This window comes from Zophobas morio, unplaced genomic scaffold (assembly GCF_036711695.1).
Source record: "Zophobas morio isolate AGI-343-1 ecotype UQ-CSIRO unplaced genomic scaffold, CSIRO_AGI_Zmor_V1 ptg000030l, whole genome shotgun sequence".
In the NCBI taxonomy this organism is placed as follows: Eukaryota; Metazoa; Arthropoda; class Insecta; order Coleoptera; family Tenebrionidae; genus Zophobas; species Zophobas morio.
The window spans coordinates 5,198,798-5,214,847 of NW_026972135.1; the positions used below are offsets into that span (position 1 = coordinate 5,198,798).

At 33.7% G+C, this 16,050-nt stretch overlaps 3 protein-coding genes across 6 annotated transcripts in view; 2 read left to right on the top strand and 1 right to left on the bottom strand.

Annotated features, from left to right (window-relative positions):
- Positions 1-16,050, top strand: part of LOC135138748 (uncharacterized) — a 140,947-nt gene that overhangs the window by 49,440 nt on the left and 75,457 nt on the right. The window lies entirely within an intron of this gene.
- Positions 4,942-6,721, bottom strand: LOC135138892 (putative nuclease HARBI1). Its single transcript, XM_064068917.1, has 4 exons — positions 6,219-6,721; positions 5,877-6,163; positions 5,627-5,824; positions 4,942-5,576 (listed from the first exon to the last, which is right to left on the bottom strand). Exons 1-4 carry the CDS (start codon positions 6,419-6,421, stop codon positions 5,041-5,043), a joined length of 1,224 nt encoding a protein of 407 aa, XP_063924987.1. The 5' UTR covers positions 6,422-6,721; the 3' UTR covers positions 4,942-5,040.
- On the top strand, positions 15,048-16,004 carry LOC135139126 (uncharacterized). Its single transcript, XM_064069236.1, has 4 exons — positions 15,048-15,145; positions 15,196-15,436; positions 15,493-15,629; positions 15,682-16,004. Exons 1-4 carry the CDS (start codon positions 15,082-15,084, stop codon positions 15,975-15,977), a joined length of 738 nt encoding a protein of 245 aa, XP_063925306.1. The 5' UTR covers positions 15,048-15,081; the 3' UTR covers positions 15,978-16,004.

Consider the following 16,050-nt stretch of genomic DNA (forward strand, 5'->3'; position numbering starts at 1 on the left):
CAAAACAAAGAGATACAAAACTTCTACCAAGAAGTCAGGAAGACAAGACAGACCACGAGTACAAGAACGGTATACTGCAGAAGTAAAGAACAACTGATTGGAAACACAGTAGAAAAACTAGAGAGATGGTCTGAATATTTTGAAGACCTACTAAGTGACAAGACGGAGGAAGAACAACATCCAAAAGTAGTGAAAACAAGAAGACAAGAAAACAATGAAAAACAAGAAAAAATAGAAGAACCAACAAGGCAAGAAGGAATACCTGCAGAACTAATGAAACTAGAAACCGAACAACTTATCAAGAGAATATATCAACTATTACTTAGAATATGACAAGAGGAGATAACACCGAAAGGATGAAACAGCGCCATTATCTACCCCATATTTTAAAAAGTAGACAAAACGGAATGTGAAAACTACAGAGAAATAGCCATATTTGATGTAGTTTATAAGATCTTGGCAAAAATCATAAGAACTAAGGTAGAATGAGAGAATACACCACGCAAACAATAGGAGAATATCAAGGAGGGTTTAGAGCAGAAAGATCAACCATAGATCAGATTTTTACTCTAAAAACGACCCAAAATAGCAGCTATGAACAAAACCTAAGCCTGCACATTCTTTTCATAGACTTAAACTTAGACTGTCTTTAGACATAAACAAGCCTGTGATTCCACTGACCGAAACATGTTATACGAAGCAATGGAAAAGCTAGAAATACCAAGAAAATTGATAAGGTTAGTTAAAATGGCACTACAAAACACGAGCAATAAAATTATTTGGGAAGGAAACATGTCAGGAGAATTCTTGGTTAGAAAAGGGCTACAGCAAGGAGATCCACTATCAAGCGACCAGTTTAGTTATTATTATTATTAACAATCCTAACAGATAAACCATTTATAAGGATGGGGAAGAATTAAGAAAAAAAAAGAGAAAATCTAATTCAAAATTATAAACGCAAACTTTTAATTTGGCGGATACTGCTGTTGAATAGGTCAAAATGATTTCTGTATAAATTATTATAGTTACGACACATAGTGACAATAGGTGAAAACATATGTACGTTTATTTTTGAAAATTTAACTTAAAAACATTCTGGATTTGTGGTATTAAGTCTAGGTACCAAGATAGACAATTTTCCCAATAATACATCTGAATCAATTTTACCATTTACAAGTTTAAAGAGAAAACATAAAGACAAAATAACACGTCTCATTTCTAACCTCTGAACTGAGAAAATGGATAGCAGTGTATCATGGAGGAAAACCTCTATCCGGATAGAAACCGAATGCTCTAAAGTGCAGAAAATTTAAAAATTTGCGTTGTAAATTCTCTATTTTGAGGCAGTGCGTATTATAACCGGGAGACTAAATAGTGCAATCGTATTCTAATTTTACAAAACTAAAGTACAACAGAAGAGAATCTTGTTGTTCTGAAAATGCTTGCTGTTTCGAATTATGAATCCTAAAGCTCTGAGCGCTGATGCTACTATTGAATCATAATGTTCTGAAAATGATAACTTTATATCAAAAACTATTCCCAAATCTTTAATTGTGACAAACCGTTGAAGCGCAGTGTCACTTACATGGTACACATAAATGCTATTATTATGTTTCAATGAGAACGTCATTACACCACACTTCGAAATATTTAGAGGAAGCCCTTTTTCTTAAATCAGATTGAAGTTTAAGGTGGTCTGAAAAAGGTGATATTTTTCTAAATACTTTCAGGTCATCAGCATATAAAAGACATTGAGAATCCAGATTAGATACTATATCATTAATGAACATAATGCAAAATAAAGGCCCAAGAATATACCCTTGTGGAACCCACGAGATGACACGTATTTGATCCGAATGGAAAGCACTAAGAGTGACAGTTTGCGTTCTACCAATTAAATAAGATTTGAATAGTTTCATAAATGCATTTGATATACCGAAAGAGCTTAATTTATTTAGTAGCTTAAAGTGGTCTAATCTATCAAATGCCTTTGAGAAATCGGTATAAATACAATCAACCTGGGCTTCAGTATCAAATGATTCTGCAACAAATTGAGTGAAACAACAAAGATTAGTCTCAATAGATCTACCTCTGAAGAAGCCATGCTGTAATGCGGTGATATATGTTCTAATATGATGAACAATAGCATTATGTAATAATGTTTCAAATGCTTTAGAGAAGTTACACAGCAACGTTATGGGCCGATAATTTTCTATTTCGCTTTTGTTTCCTTTTTTGAAGACAGGAAAAACGTATGACTGTTTCCAAAGGGAAGGATATATTCCAGAGCTAACCGAAAGATTAAAGATAATCATTAATGGAAAAGCGAGGACGCTCGCACAATCCTTTAATAGAAAAGACGGGATGCCGTCAGGCCCAGATGTCATTTTGTTTTTCATCTTTTGCAGAATCTTGAGAACATCTTCTTCACTGAAAAATTTTCTAAAAACTGAGGCACAGTGATAGGAGAAAATTGCACCAGAGGAATCAGATGGGATAAAAGATTGCTGAAAAAAGTCAGCAAATGAATTAACGATGTTCATAGGACCGTTTATAATTTTATTGTTGTACGTCATCGAATTCGGTGTGAGATTTTCTTGTTTAAAGCTCTTAATATACTGCCAGAAAAGGTTCGGAACAGAAGGGATATTGCTTTCGATGTTTTGCATGTATGCGATATGGGACTGTTTGATCTCATTTTTAATCTCAGCTCTTAAATTTTTGAATTTATTATAGGATTCAACATCATTATTACGTTTATAAATAGCCCAAAGTTTCCATTTTAGATTAAGTTTTTGAATAATGTGGCAATTAAACCATGATGGGTACTGACGTTTTTTGAATCGTCTGCTTTGAGGAACTGACAACTCTACTATTTTTTAATTTGGAGTAAAAAAGGGAGCACGCAATGTCTACATCAGTACAGCTAGTAATAAAGGACCAGTCTGTGTTCAGGAGTAAACTGTACAACTGATAAAAATCAGCTTTTCTGAAATTATAGGTTTTAAAAGTACCATTATACAAATATTTACCATGACACAACTTGAGGCAGTTTGTTTCAGTTTCTAGACTCGGGTGATGGGCGTCTTCGTTAAGTAATACGTCACTAGCTTTCACAATTACACACTGCTTGTCTGATAAAACTAGATCTAATAATCTATCGTAATTATTTGTAATATAATTATATTGGTGATAATTAGTTAAATTTAAATTTAAAAAATCAGCAAAGTAACTTGGTATATTGAAGTCCTCAAGAATGATTATGTTATTACCGAGTAATGAACATAATGAGGAAAGAAGTTCAAAAAACAGTTCTACATCACCGGCACTAACTCTTGGGGCTGGAGGAACAAACTACAATAACATTAAGAGTACCATAAGCCATGCAAATTTTTACAACCAATACATCAATTACTGGTATCGCACTAAAGTTTAAACTGTCAAGTTTATATTTGTGAGATCTTAAATTTGAATCTACAACAAGAAGAGCACCTCCTCCTCTTTCACAATCAAGAGAAGAATATTTGAGGTCACTTCTATAAATAATATAATTAGGACCGGAGATTTCAGAATTTTGAACAGTCTCACTCAAGAATGTCTCAGTAAAAGCAACTACATCATAGTGACAACTAGCAAGTGAATTATATACGTCAGTTAATTTGGTGTTAAGGCCTCTAACATTCTGATAGCAAATAAAGAGTACTTTGGAATTTTTTATGCAGATATTGCTAGAATTATCTGACAAAAATTGATTAGATGAACTTGAACGAGGCAAGGAAGTTACCCTGGAATCATCACGTGATTGCTATATTGGGAGTCCAAATAAATCTTGTTTTATTTTTTGGAGGACTTGTTGGTGTGCCCCGCATTTGCTATAATCCCAGGCCGCGTGGTTAACGTTAATTTCACTGTTTTTATTTTTAATGTTTAGATTATTACAATTTACACAAGTAAATGAATCTGTACCTGAATTGCAATCCTTAAGACCATGTTTACCACCACAACGAGGATAAGAAACCGTATTTTCACAATATTTCTGAGAGTGGCCAAAGGTATTACAATTATAACATCTTGTGATATCTATGGCGTCATAAATAGAACAACCGTTTAAACCAATAAGGCAATGACCTAAACTTAACGCTTTTTTATATGTTATTAAGTCAACTTCAAAAACTGCTTGAAAGACCGTATTACTTTTTTTTATTGGACTGAATTTAAGTAAATTACAAGTGGAGCTCTCGTCAAATATGGATTCTTTTGTTTTTTCATGTAGGAAGATACATCTTTTGATTCTATATAATCAGGGATACCGGCGATTCGAATCCTAGGGTCTACTGATTTGACCTCACGAATTTCATAAGATGCAGATAGTTTATCTTGGGCAATTCGTTTAAAATTGCAGGAATTATCACATTTTAATAACAAACCATCTTTCAAATTCTTAACTTTTCCAGTGTTGACGTCTTTAATGCCCATTTGCACCAACGTTTAAGTCAGGTACTTAAAATTTAAGCTTTTCTTAAAACTAAGAATGCGTTGCACCAACGGTTAACTCTCTCTTAAAGCCTTCTAAGAAATCCTTAATTTAAGTGCCCGTTTACCTGTGGCTTAAATTTGTAAGCAGTGCTTAACGAGACACAACGATACAACGCATGTGCGGTAGCCATAGTAACGGAACAATACTTCGTTTCTATTGGCTGATGGTTTTGGAAATCGAAAATTTGCAATTTTGCAATCATTTTAGCCATTTCAACCTTTCAACAGTAGCAGCGTTCGTGAGTGTTTTGTAATCAGCGGTGAAAAGTGTGGAATAAAGTTCTAACAAGACAAAAAATAATATAAAGAAGATATGTACCACAATTATAACGTTTTGTTGTAAAGAATTATGTACATATGTTTTATTTTCAGATGAATAATACAAAGCGCCAGAGGGGAGCAAATTTTACGGCAGATGAAAAGACCTTTGTCTTAACATTAATCAGTCATTAATAGGAGGAGGCCAACAATAACAGCACTACATTCCAGCCATTTGTCGAAAGCTTACGACGAACTAGCTACAAAGAAAATGGAGTTAGTTGAGACACAACTCGAAGGACAAAAACATGACGAAGAAAGAAAGCAAGTTGAATTTTTGCTTCGAAAGCAAATTTTAGAATTAGATATTGAAATAAAAAAGGAGCAGCTGAGAAAACTGAAACAGGATAATACGGAAAAACAATAAAATATAAAATAAAATATTAATACAACAATAACATTGACCTCTGATATTTGACCATCTTCAATAAGTCGCTGCAGTTCATGCTGGTTAATGTCAGCTGGGAGAGGAGGTTCATCTTCACCCATTTGTCGAGCTATATTATGCAGGACTGCACACGCAATTACAATACTCAAAACAGTTTGTTTTTTTAATCGACATCCACATGCTAGCACAGGAAATCTTCGTTTGCAGACACCAAAAGTTCTTTCGATGACATTTCTTGTACGAATATGAGCTTCATTATACAACTGCTCTTCTTGAGTGTGTGGATTTAATAATGGTGTAAAAAAATAGTGTCTTACACCATAGCCACCATCACCTGAAAACAAATGCAATGTATTTTTACACATATTAAAAACTGAAACTTACCCAATATTATACAATTTGGATAATCTCCATTCTCAAAATTTGCTCGTAAAATCGAGTTATTGAAAATGGTCATATCATGAGTAGAACCAGGCCACCGAGCAACTACGTTTGTAAACTCCATATTCGCATTACACATGGCTTGAACGTTAATTGAAAAATAATCTTTCCGATTGCGAAAAACTTCAGCATTTTCTCCACCTTAAAAACGTTCCAATGAAAAGAATGTGTTTTTGGTTTTTTAAATCTTTACCTGGTGATTCAATTTTGATATGAGTGCAATCAATGGCCCCAATCACTCTAGGGAATCTCGCGATGTCAAAAAAACCATTTTGAATAAGCCTTTGCTCCATGAGAGTTTGGGGCATCTTAATAAAACGCTGGTAAAGTCTTGCTATAGCGTCCGATACGCGTCTAATTATTCTCGACACAGTTGAGATGTGCATTCCCATATAGTCCGCTACTGTACTCAAATGGCCCCCGCTTGCAAAGAATCGTAATGTAGTAAGCAGCTGATTTATAGGTGACACCGCCTGATTTCTGTAATGATCAAATCATAATATATTTACACATTAAATTTTTTAACCACTTTTACCTGTCTGTAGGAAATTCCAAGCGTTCTTCAATTAACGTTAATAAATGTAAAACTGTTGGTTTTGTTAGTCGAAATCTTTGGAAAAATTGAAGCTCTGGTAAACCATAGAAATGATCAGCTCTAGTGTACATCTGCCGTGGAATTCCCATCTCAACAATTTCAATGACTTCTAAGTCATCCTCGTACGCGTCGAACACATCCATTTTTTAAACACACATTCAACACCACATAAAATTAATTCAACAATATCACAACTACACACGCGCGGTGTCAATGACTGTCGTACACACAACAAACTAACCTAAAATTTTTGATGTTCCAATAACAACAAACGTCAGTGTTGCCAATAGAAATGAAACTTTTACACAATTCCCCAACTAAGTATTACTTGGTTAAGTAGAGTCTAAGCAGTGACGGTGCAACAACTGTACAATTTAAGAAGTAGTTACTTTTAAGAATTGCTTAGCTAAGCAATGCTTACTGCTAACGTTGGTGCAAATGGGCATAAGAGGATCAACACTTTTCATAACATCAAATTTTGTTTTATTAGTAGACTGTTTATCGTCTTTTGGCTTTACTATTATCGTCTTCTGGGAACTCTTCGTAACTACATTCCGGTAAGAAGTTTTTGCATTCTGTGCATCTATATCAGCAAAATTGGTTTGTTCACAAGGTAAGATGTTATTTAATTTACCGATTTCATTGCGTAGGTTCAAGTTTTCAGTAGATAAGTCCTGAATTGTCATTTTTAGTTCAGAAATGGCGTATATTAATGGCTTTATATGTTTGGCTACAATGGTATCAATCATTTTCATAGTCTCAGGTGTTAATTTATGGCTATGTATATTAAGAAAAATGCAAAATATAACCTTCGCCCTACGAAGAAATAGGTCTCCCGTTTCCGTCCGTTTGTCCGTCTGTCTGTTTGTCCGTCTGTCTACCGTCCCGATTTTTTTTTGTACCTTTTTGGAGAGTGGTTCTTCTGCGAGTGAGTTGTCGTTGTCACCCCTTGGTGCTTTGGTACTCGAGGCGGACCACTCCCCCCCCCCCTTTACGCCACCACTGAATGTATTAGTGTTTTGAGGAAATACAGAGAAGCTCTGATACGTCTATTATTATTCGTTCACGATCTTTGTATAGTAGGGTTGCCCTTAAAAATCAAGTGAGTTCGTTGGTATTCGATGCAGAAGAATAAAAATTCCCTGAACTTTTTTCGTTAGGTTATTTTATTGAATTAAAGGTTAAAAAGTATGCCAGAAATATAAACGTTGTTGCCGATACTTTCAGTTTTCAGTAGCAATGGCCAAGTTAATGGTATCCATTTCTTAGAAAGCATAAAACTTCACGCTATTTAAAACAGTTATTCGGCTTTTTGTAAGTGTTTATTTCATACGTAAGGAACAAACACTAAAGTTTCACGTAAACATTGTTGTTATATGAATGGGGGTTCTACATACGACTATTGTCGCATGCCACATTTAGCATCCCATCTTTAATTTTCAATCATCAGTTCGTTCTGCACGCCCACTCTTCTTAGAAATGGAAATTTCGACCTTTGTGAACAGCCTATTTCCATATCTTCCAACTTCTTTTTTGCCTGTTCTAAGATTACTAAAAGGGTTGGTAAAAGACAACAACCTTGCTCTAGTGCTTTGATGGGTTTAGCTCATCTGAAACATTTTTCGGGCCTTAAATTGAATGATTTATCTATATAGCTATTACTAATGCTTACGTAAGTGCTCTTTATTTGCTTTTACTAAGTACTTCCAAACGTTTATTAATTAGAACGTTGCTATACGCCTTCTCCAGGTCCATGAAGAGTTACAAAAAAAAATTAAAATGCTTAAAATTTGGTGCAAAGTAACAACGTGGATGATCTAACTAAAATTATACTTATTTTGTTGTATGTCAGGTAGTTTTTCACATACTACCTTGGTAAATTTAGAACGAAAGATGCGTAAAAATATCACCCCCCGACAAGCTACAATTCACCCCATTTCCATTATTTCGCTATGAAAATCTGTATCATCACCGTCATTTTCAAATTCAGATTCTGAATCAGATTCACCTAGCGAAATAATGAAAGGCGGTATAGATTCGTACGAAAGATTTCCCATATTTTTCTCCCAATCTGCCAAAATAAGTTTTTCACAATGTTTATAAAAATTTTGCCACATGTTTGGAGTCCATTTAGAAAGCGCCTCAAGCCATAAATTCTCCACCCTATTGTTTAATAAATGTTGAGAATTTATATGCTTGTTGTAATAGTTCTTACAAAATCCGCACACCATTTCAACTGGGGTATATTGACAATGGTTCGGAGGTAATCTAAGAACTTCATGGCCACTTTCTCTTTATGTCTCGTCTACCAAATATCGTTTTTTTCTATCGTTTCTGAAGAGTTTAATTAAATCTCACAACTGTTTTTTAGAAAATTTTTTCTCAAATTCGACACTATGTTTAATGAGCCATTCCTGCATTTCACATTTTTACTAGAAAAAGTGGGTGGTTTATCCGACTGAACCGAATGATACGATGCATTGTCTAAAACCACCACACTTTTTGGGTTCAACTTTGCCAAAGCAGGAATGAGCTGATTAACCACCCATTTTTGAAAAATTGTCCCGTTCATCGTTTTACGATAGTCTCTATCGTTATTTTTTGAATTTAAAAAATTGTTACAACCATCCAAGAACTCCGTTGAACAACCCGCGTGGAGAATAGTAAACCTTGATCCTTCACTTTTAATTTTGGTGGGATTGCGTTTCAGATCCGTATCGTGCACCCAGCGACGAATGGACGAACCATTTTGATAGATCCATGTTTCATCCAATTACACGAAAGTCAAATTTTCACAAGAATTTAGAAACTGTAAATATGTTCTCAAAAAAGTAATTTTGGCTGCAACGACATGTTTTTGTTCACATAGAATTTTGCGACCATTTAGTTCCCTGTGTTTATAACCCATTGACTTAAGAATTTTGTATAATGTGGTTCGCCCCCCTTTAAATTCCAACTGTTCCCTAGAATATGCCAAAAGAGTATCTACAGTGAAATATTTGTTTTTTCATTAAGTTGCCAAATTTGTCGTTGCAGGTCTTTCCGAAACATATAATTTGTAAATAAATTCGTTGGTTTTTCGCTTGCCAGATAGTGATGTTTTTAAACTTTGGTCCCCTGTTTATAACACAGTTGGTGTTCCCACCTATGAGAAAAAAAATTAAAAAATATTTTCCAGCGAATTTTTACATTACAGAAAATATTTTCGAGACCCTCATAGTTACTTCTTCGAAAGAAAGATCGGGTCTGCCTTTTCGAAACTGCAAAAAACATCTTTTTATTGCAATTTTTTGTTGCAGTAAAACTATTTTAGGCATTTTCAAAATATTAAACAAAATTAAAACCTTTGTTTGCTTGATTAAAAAATTGTGTCTAATAATTCTGATCATGGCCGACTAGTATAAAGATTATGGCCTGTCCAAAGGAATGTCAAAGGTACATTACGTGCTGCCATCTATTAATAATTCAAAAACGACAAAAGAATTATTAACACCTTTTGAAAGGCACAAAGGCATTCATACCGAAACAAACCACCATTACACGTTTTGAAGTCCCATAATGTCAAGTCAAATTAAAATTTTGCTAAATTATTAAGTGTAATTATTAATAGATGGCAACACGTATCGTACCTCTTGGACAGGCCATAATCTTTATACTAGTCGGCCATGTTCTGATCTAATAAGTGAAATAGAAAAGTGGCAATCCAGCTCAAAGCAAAATGTCAATCAGTTTATCCAACTTAAAGAAAAAATATGAAAGCCTACTTTACTATACCGCTATACTCTTAACAATCAACTGGTGAGTCTGGGAAAAATAGTAAAAAAAATCCTTCTCACATTTTGGTGGAGTTATAATGATTTTAAAATTGGTTCTTTTCAGTGGCGGCCCGTGAAGTTTTCTTCAGAGGAGGCTCAAATTTGAAAAGCACTACTTTTTACATCTTTATGTGTGGTAATCGTATTACATCATATTTGCAAGTTTCCACACCACCTTGCGGTATTGCAGCGGCGCGTTACCTTTTTGATTTTAGTGGGTGGTTCGCCGACAGCCCTATTATCCCACTTACTAAGTGTAAAATAAAAAGTAAATTCTCAAAAAAATAACAAATACATAAATATTCTTAAAAAAAACAAATTAAAATAAATTCGTAGGATTAAAACGAAATAACAAATAAAAATAAAATTCTTTGGTTTAAAAAATTATGCACTACCTACTGCAATTAAAGCTTCTTATAGCAAAGTGGTAATCTACGATTTTTCATGTTGGCAAAGTGATCGATTATATGTTCATAAAATGAATTATTCTCTTTTAATTTGCTTACCAAACGCTTTTCAATTGCAATTAACGATACATTTGATAACCGGTCTTGAGACATTCTATTTCTGTTATATGTTTTTATTCGCTTAAGAGCTGAAAAAGATCTTTCGACGGAAGCAGAAGTTACTGGAATTGATAAAACTAGGCATAAAAGCTTGTATAACTGAGGCAAGCAGTCTGTTAGATTATTTTTATAAATAAATGCTACCATTTCTTGAACTGACGTAGATTCTCCTAGAAGATGTGTATCCGAATAAAGAACAGACAGTTCATTTTTCAGAGATATTTGATCAAAAGACGAATACTGCTTGGTAAGTTCTTGTAGCAAATTACTAGGAAATTCTTTCGAAAACGTTCCAAAATTCTCATAATTTACCAAATCAAAATACTGTAGAGCCCCGATATCAGCAAACCTGGTCTCAAGTTGAACGATAATGATATCCAAAATTTGTGCATAAATTTGTTTGTAATGTAAATCTTGTCTTTCTAAATTAAATGACGTTTTCCGTTTTTTGTGCTGCGAAGGTCCTGGTTCATTCTCGGTATAGTTTTCATTTGCATCGTCCAAAAATATATTGTATAAGTCATTAAAATGAATTTCATTAGTACGAAAATCTTTCAATTTTTTTATTAATGAGTTAAGTCTACCCTTGGAATAATTAACATCTGTTGATCTGTTTTGCAAAATTTGAAAAATTATATCAGTTTGTTCAAAAATCATTGTAAAAACTTTTAGGTAAAAAATAAAATTTTTATCTAGCAGTAACCGTTTGAGCCCATAGGCTTCTCTCAAAGTTTGATGATCATTTAAAAATTCTTCACTATCGGAAATAAAATCAAAAACCTCAATTAATTTTTGTCTGTGTGAATTAATAGTAAACACAGCTCTGCTTGAAAAATTCCAACGAGTAGGAGCGTTACTTGGCAGCCTATGCTTAACGATTGAATTTAAAACTTCTGATCGTTTGCTTGATTTTGAAAAAAATGATGAAAATCCTGACAGGTTTGAAAAAAATATTCTGACGTCTTTTATACCGTTACAAGCTTTGCTTAATACCAAATTGAGTTTATGGGCATAACAATGTGTGAATAAGGCTTGGGGTGCAATATTTTTTACTTTAGTTTGAAGACTGTTTAAATGTCCTGCCATTACTGCAGCACCGTCATAAGTTTGGGCAATTAATTTATTTTTCAGATCAAACCGATTGAATTCTTTTGTTAATAACTGAAATAAACTTTCAGCATTTCTTCCACTACTAACGTCGTAGAACCCAGTAAATCTCTCAACAAGTTCGCCATCTGTAACATATCTTAAAATTACGGATAGTTGGCTTTTACAAGTTATATCTGTAGTTTCATCTATCTGCCAAGAAAAAAAAATCGGCTTTTTGCAGTTCTTCTTCTGTCTTATTTTTAATTACAAAACAGATGCTTTCAATTAAATCGTTTTGAATTGATTTTGAGGTTCCAGTAAAAACTGTAGCTTCATTTAAAAAATTTTGTAACTTTGAGTCGTAGGTTTTTAATAAATCGATCAATTCTTTAAAATTTCCCTTATTATCTGAATCATTTTTTTCGTCATGCCCACGAAAAGAACACTCTTGCGTTGATAGATAAATTATTGCATCGATTAATCTTTTCAAAATTGCCCTATTTTCAACAACTTTCTCGTTATAGTTCTCAATATCCCTCTTATGAGCCGAATCTAAAGTATTGGCAATGTTTTGCTTACCAAGCATTTCTAATTTAATCGAAGAAAATATGTGTTCCTGTGATTTTTCATGCCTTTCTACAGCTCGTGATAAATTTTGTAAATTATTATAGCCGGTTTTGCCCCAAACGGAAGATTTATCACTTGTGAATAATATACAATTCCAGCAGTATAATTTGTTCCTTAAAACCGAAGCCGTTAACCATTTGGTTTTGTTATAATTATTTGCATGAAATGCTCTGTTTTGTTTTCTGCCTGTCATTACCATTAATGGGAGTGATGGTGTTGGTCTCCCCTTTTGTTTTATAGCTATCTTTTTATCATAATCAAAGGTAGTAAATTCATTTTTTAATAGATAATCGACGATATCTGCACAAGAGACTGAATTATTTTGGTTGGTCATTCTCGTTATGTATAAGTAATATTAATATGCCGGTAATACTAGTTGTTTATAACGATCAGAAATTAAACGCAAATAAATGATACAAAAAACACCTTACCAACGTAAAGCCTAAACACCACTGAACAGGGAACGTGCGAAACCACCTCAATGTTTTTCCTGTTTTCACCCGATCGCGCCAATTAATAAGAAAGAGATAAAATTATCCGTACGACTTGATCTGAAAAGAGATGAACTAGCCGGAGGCTAGCGGCCTGAAGCGGCGTTCCGACCAACGTTTTAGCCAATGCAGTGCAGAATCATCATGCGTCAAGGTTACAGTTTCCATAGTAAGATGCATTTCCATCGGAAGCTAGCCTCTACGGCTGAATCCAAACGCGGAGAGGTGTGAATTATGATTGTAAGGGCGCAAATATAAATTTTTTCGACATTTTAACCTGATATATGATGAAAGTAAATAAAATCAAACAAAATATTCTGAAAAATAACAAATTTCTACAAAAATACAAATTCTTTCATCGAAAAAATTAGAGGAAGCTCAGCTCCAAAAAATAGAGGAGGCTCAGCCTCCCCTGCCTCCTCTGAGGAGCCGCCACTGGTTCTTTTGCTACCTTTAACAACTAAACAACTCATTCATTATCAGAATAACTAGTAGTAAAATTTTTAGTTAATATTTTTCTCGCCCATGACCATGTTTAATTACCATTTCCGTTAGAATGCACAAAGATATGGCTGTGTTGCTTTTGTAATAATTTGATAAAATTCCATTTGACAACAATGTTTGCCTGATATAAAGCGAAGGTGGATTTCAGTCAGCATCGTTACTAAGAAACCAGAAAGTACTTAAGACGGAGTTATTCACGCATTAGCAGTGTACAATGTTGCCAATTTTATTTTTTAAAACCACGTTTTTTTCGTTATCTACGTTATAAAGAATTTTTTTATTATTTTTTGGGGACTCCCGAAACCCCCGTATATAACGTGCTGAAGATTTAATCCGCCATTTTTCAGACAGCCGGTATAAAGATCGTGAATGGATAAGTCTTTAGTAGTCATTATACCGAAATTTTAATAAAAGGTCAGATTAGGGTAGGCCTCTAGGCTATATATATCCAGGGGCATTACCTCAGGCATTTCACTTTTCATTATAAAAGCTTGATTAATTTACGAATCAATAAAAAGTGAAAACTGACTTGGATTTTTAAGGAAAAAAAATTCAATAATTGTAAAAATTTTTTATTCTTTTAGTAAATTTACAAAATTGGAAGCTGAGGTCACCTGTAACCAATAAACTATTGAACAGACCATAGATGTTATGGCCCATAACATCTTCGGTTGTAATAAAAGTCATAACATTCCTGAATCTGTTAATAGTTATTGCGCAACAGTCGAAGAGACAATTTGTATGTACCTATTGTTATTTTGATGGTATTTTAAATTGTTAATTGTTGCATGTTTCGAACTGAAATAGTAACCATTTTAAAAAACTGATATGGTAAGATATTTATCACCATTTTTACTCACAATAAATAATAGTTTAAAAAACTAAAAAAACACGCTTTTATTGCTAATCGAACTAAAAACTAGAAAATAATTTTTAATGACAGAGTTTAATATTACAGTAGTAGAAGATCAAACAATCAATCATAATAAATCACCTCAAATTAAAATTATAATAAAATTTAAGTTATTAACAGAATAATTCAATTCAGAGTAAAAAGCGTGGGGTGCTTGATATTTTAAATATTACAATCATTCTATTGGCAACTATCTATGAGAGGATGGTTATGAACCGCAGTAAAATGCACCCCACGCTTTTTACTCTGAATTGAATTATTCTGTTAATAACTTAAATTTTATTATAATTTTAATTTGAGGTGATTTATTATGATTGATTGTTTGATCTTCTACTAATGTAATATTAAACTCTGTCATTAAAAATTATTTTCTAGTTTTTAGTTCGATTAGCAATAAAAGCGTGTTTTTTTAGTTTTTTAAACTATTATTTATTTTTCATTTTTTAGTCTGCGACAAATTCATAAATTGGGGAATTAATTACTTATTTAGATTTTTCTAGAAAGAACCACTCAGTGGTCTCCGTAGGATCGAGGATCCTGGCGGTCCTAATAAGGATAATGGGAAACTGTTATCAAATTATTGCATTGTCATCGATCCTTGAGACGTGTGCAAAGTTTCAAGATGATCAGACTTTTAGAAACCGATGAAAATTAAGCTCAAAGATTCCGTTACATACATACATAGATACAACCCAAGCTAATAAAAGCGTGATAAAAATGGGGTAATAAATATTCGCTACCTCACCAAAAATACAATATAAATACAGAAACTCTGGCCAACAGTTCGTAGTCGAAACAATGAACACTTCGGCGGTAATTCTTACAGCAGCCCTCCTAACCTGCTGCTACTGCATGGGCCCAAGTAAGTACCTTCTTTTCCCGTTTTTCTCATCATAATCAAAATTTCTTCAGTGCCAACTTTTATCATCAGATGCAATATACAACTTCCAAGTTTTAATAACTGTTTATCGAATGCCATTCAACACGCGATCATCCAGATGGTAGTACCCATACCCGACTACGATCTACCAGTTATCGACCCTTTCAAAGTACCGAGTCCAGCCGTATACGGAGATGCAAGGACTGGTCTTCGACAAAACTACACCAACATGGAAATTTTCGGATTGACGAATATCAACTCAACCAGCGCTACGTATTATAAATACGTAAAAAACGTGAAACGGGTCCACCTGAATAATTTTCTTTCAGATTCAATCCTGCGTCGGGAGTTTTGTCCATAAACATTACCTACAATGCGGTGCTTTTCACGTTTGATTATGGAATATATGGCAGATTTATCACCATTCCAATGAACACGATAAGCCGAAATAGTTCTATTCTATTAGGTAAGAAGATACTTTGTTTTAGACTGGATCATTCACAGTTTATATTTTTCAGTTAACCCGACTTTCGAACTAACATTCAACCTGCAAGAAGTTCCAAGAAATGGCACCGTCTATTTTAGAGCGGTCAACAGTACGTTGTATATGGTACCTCAACAAACCATATTTAATTATACGAAAGTATTTGATGATCAGTGGCAGAACGATGCTCTGAATGCCAAAATTAACCAAAACGGAAACGACGCGCTTAACTACCTGCTAGAACTATTTCCACATTTCTACACACAATATTTTATAGTGTGGTTCAATAATATTTTGCGAAGAGTACCGGCGCAGAACTTTTTCGATTAACGAGGAATAAAGAATTTTGTATGACAAATGTATGATGCAGTAAAATAAAGTAGATAGCGTATACAAAGCATAT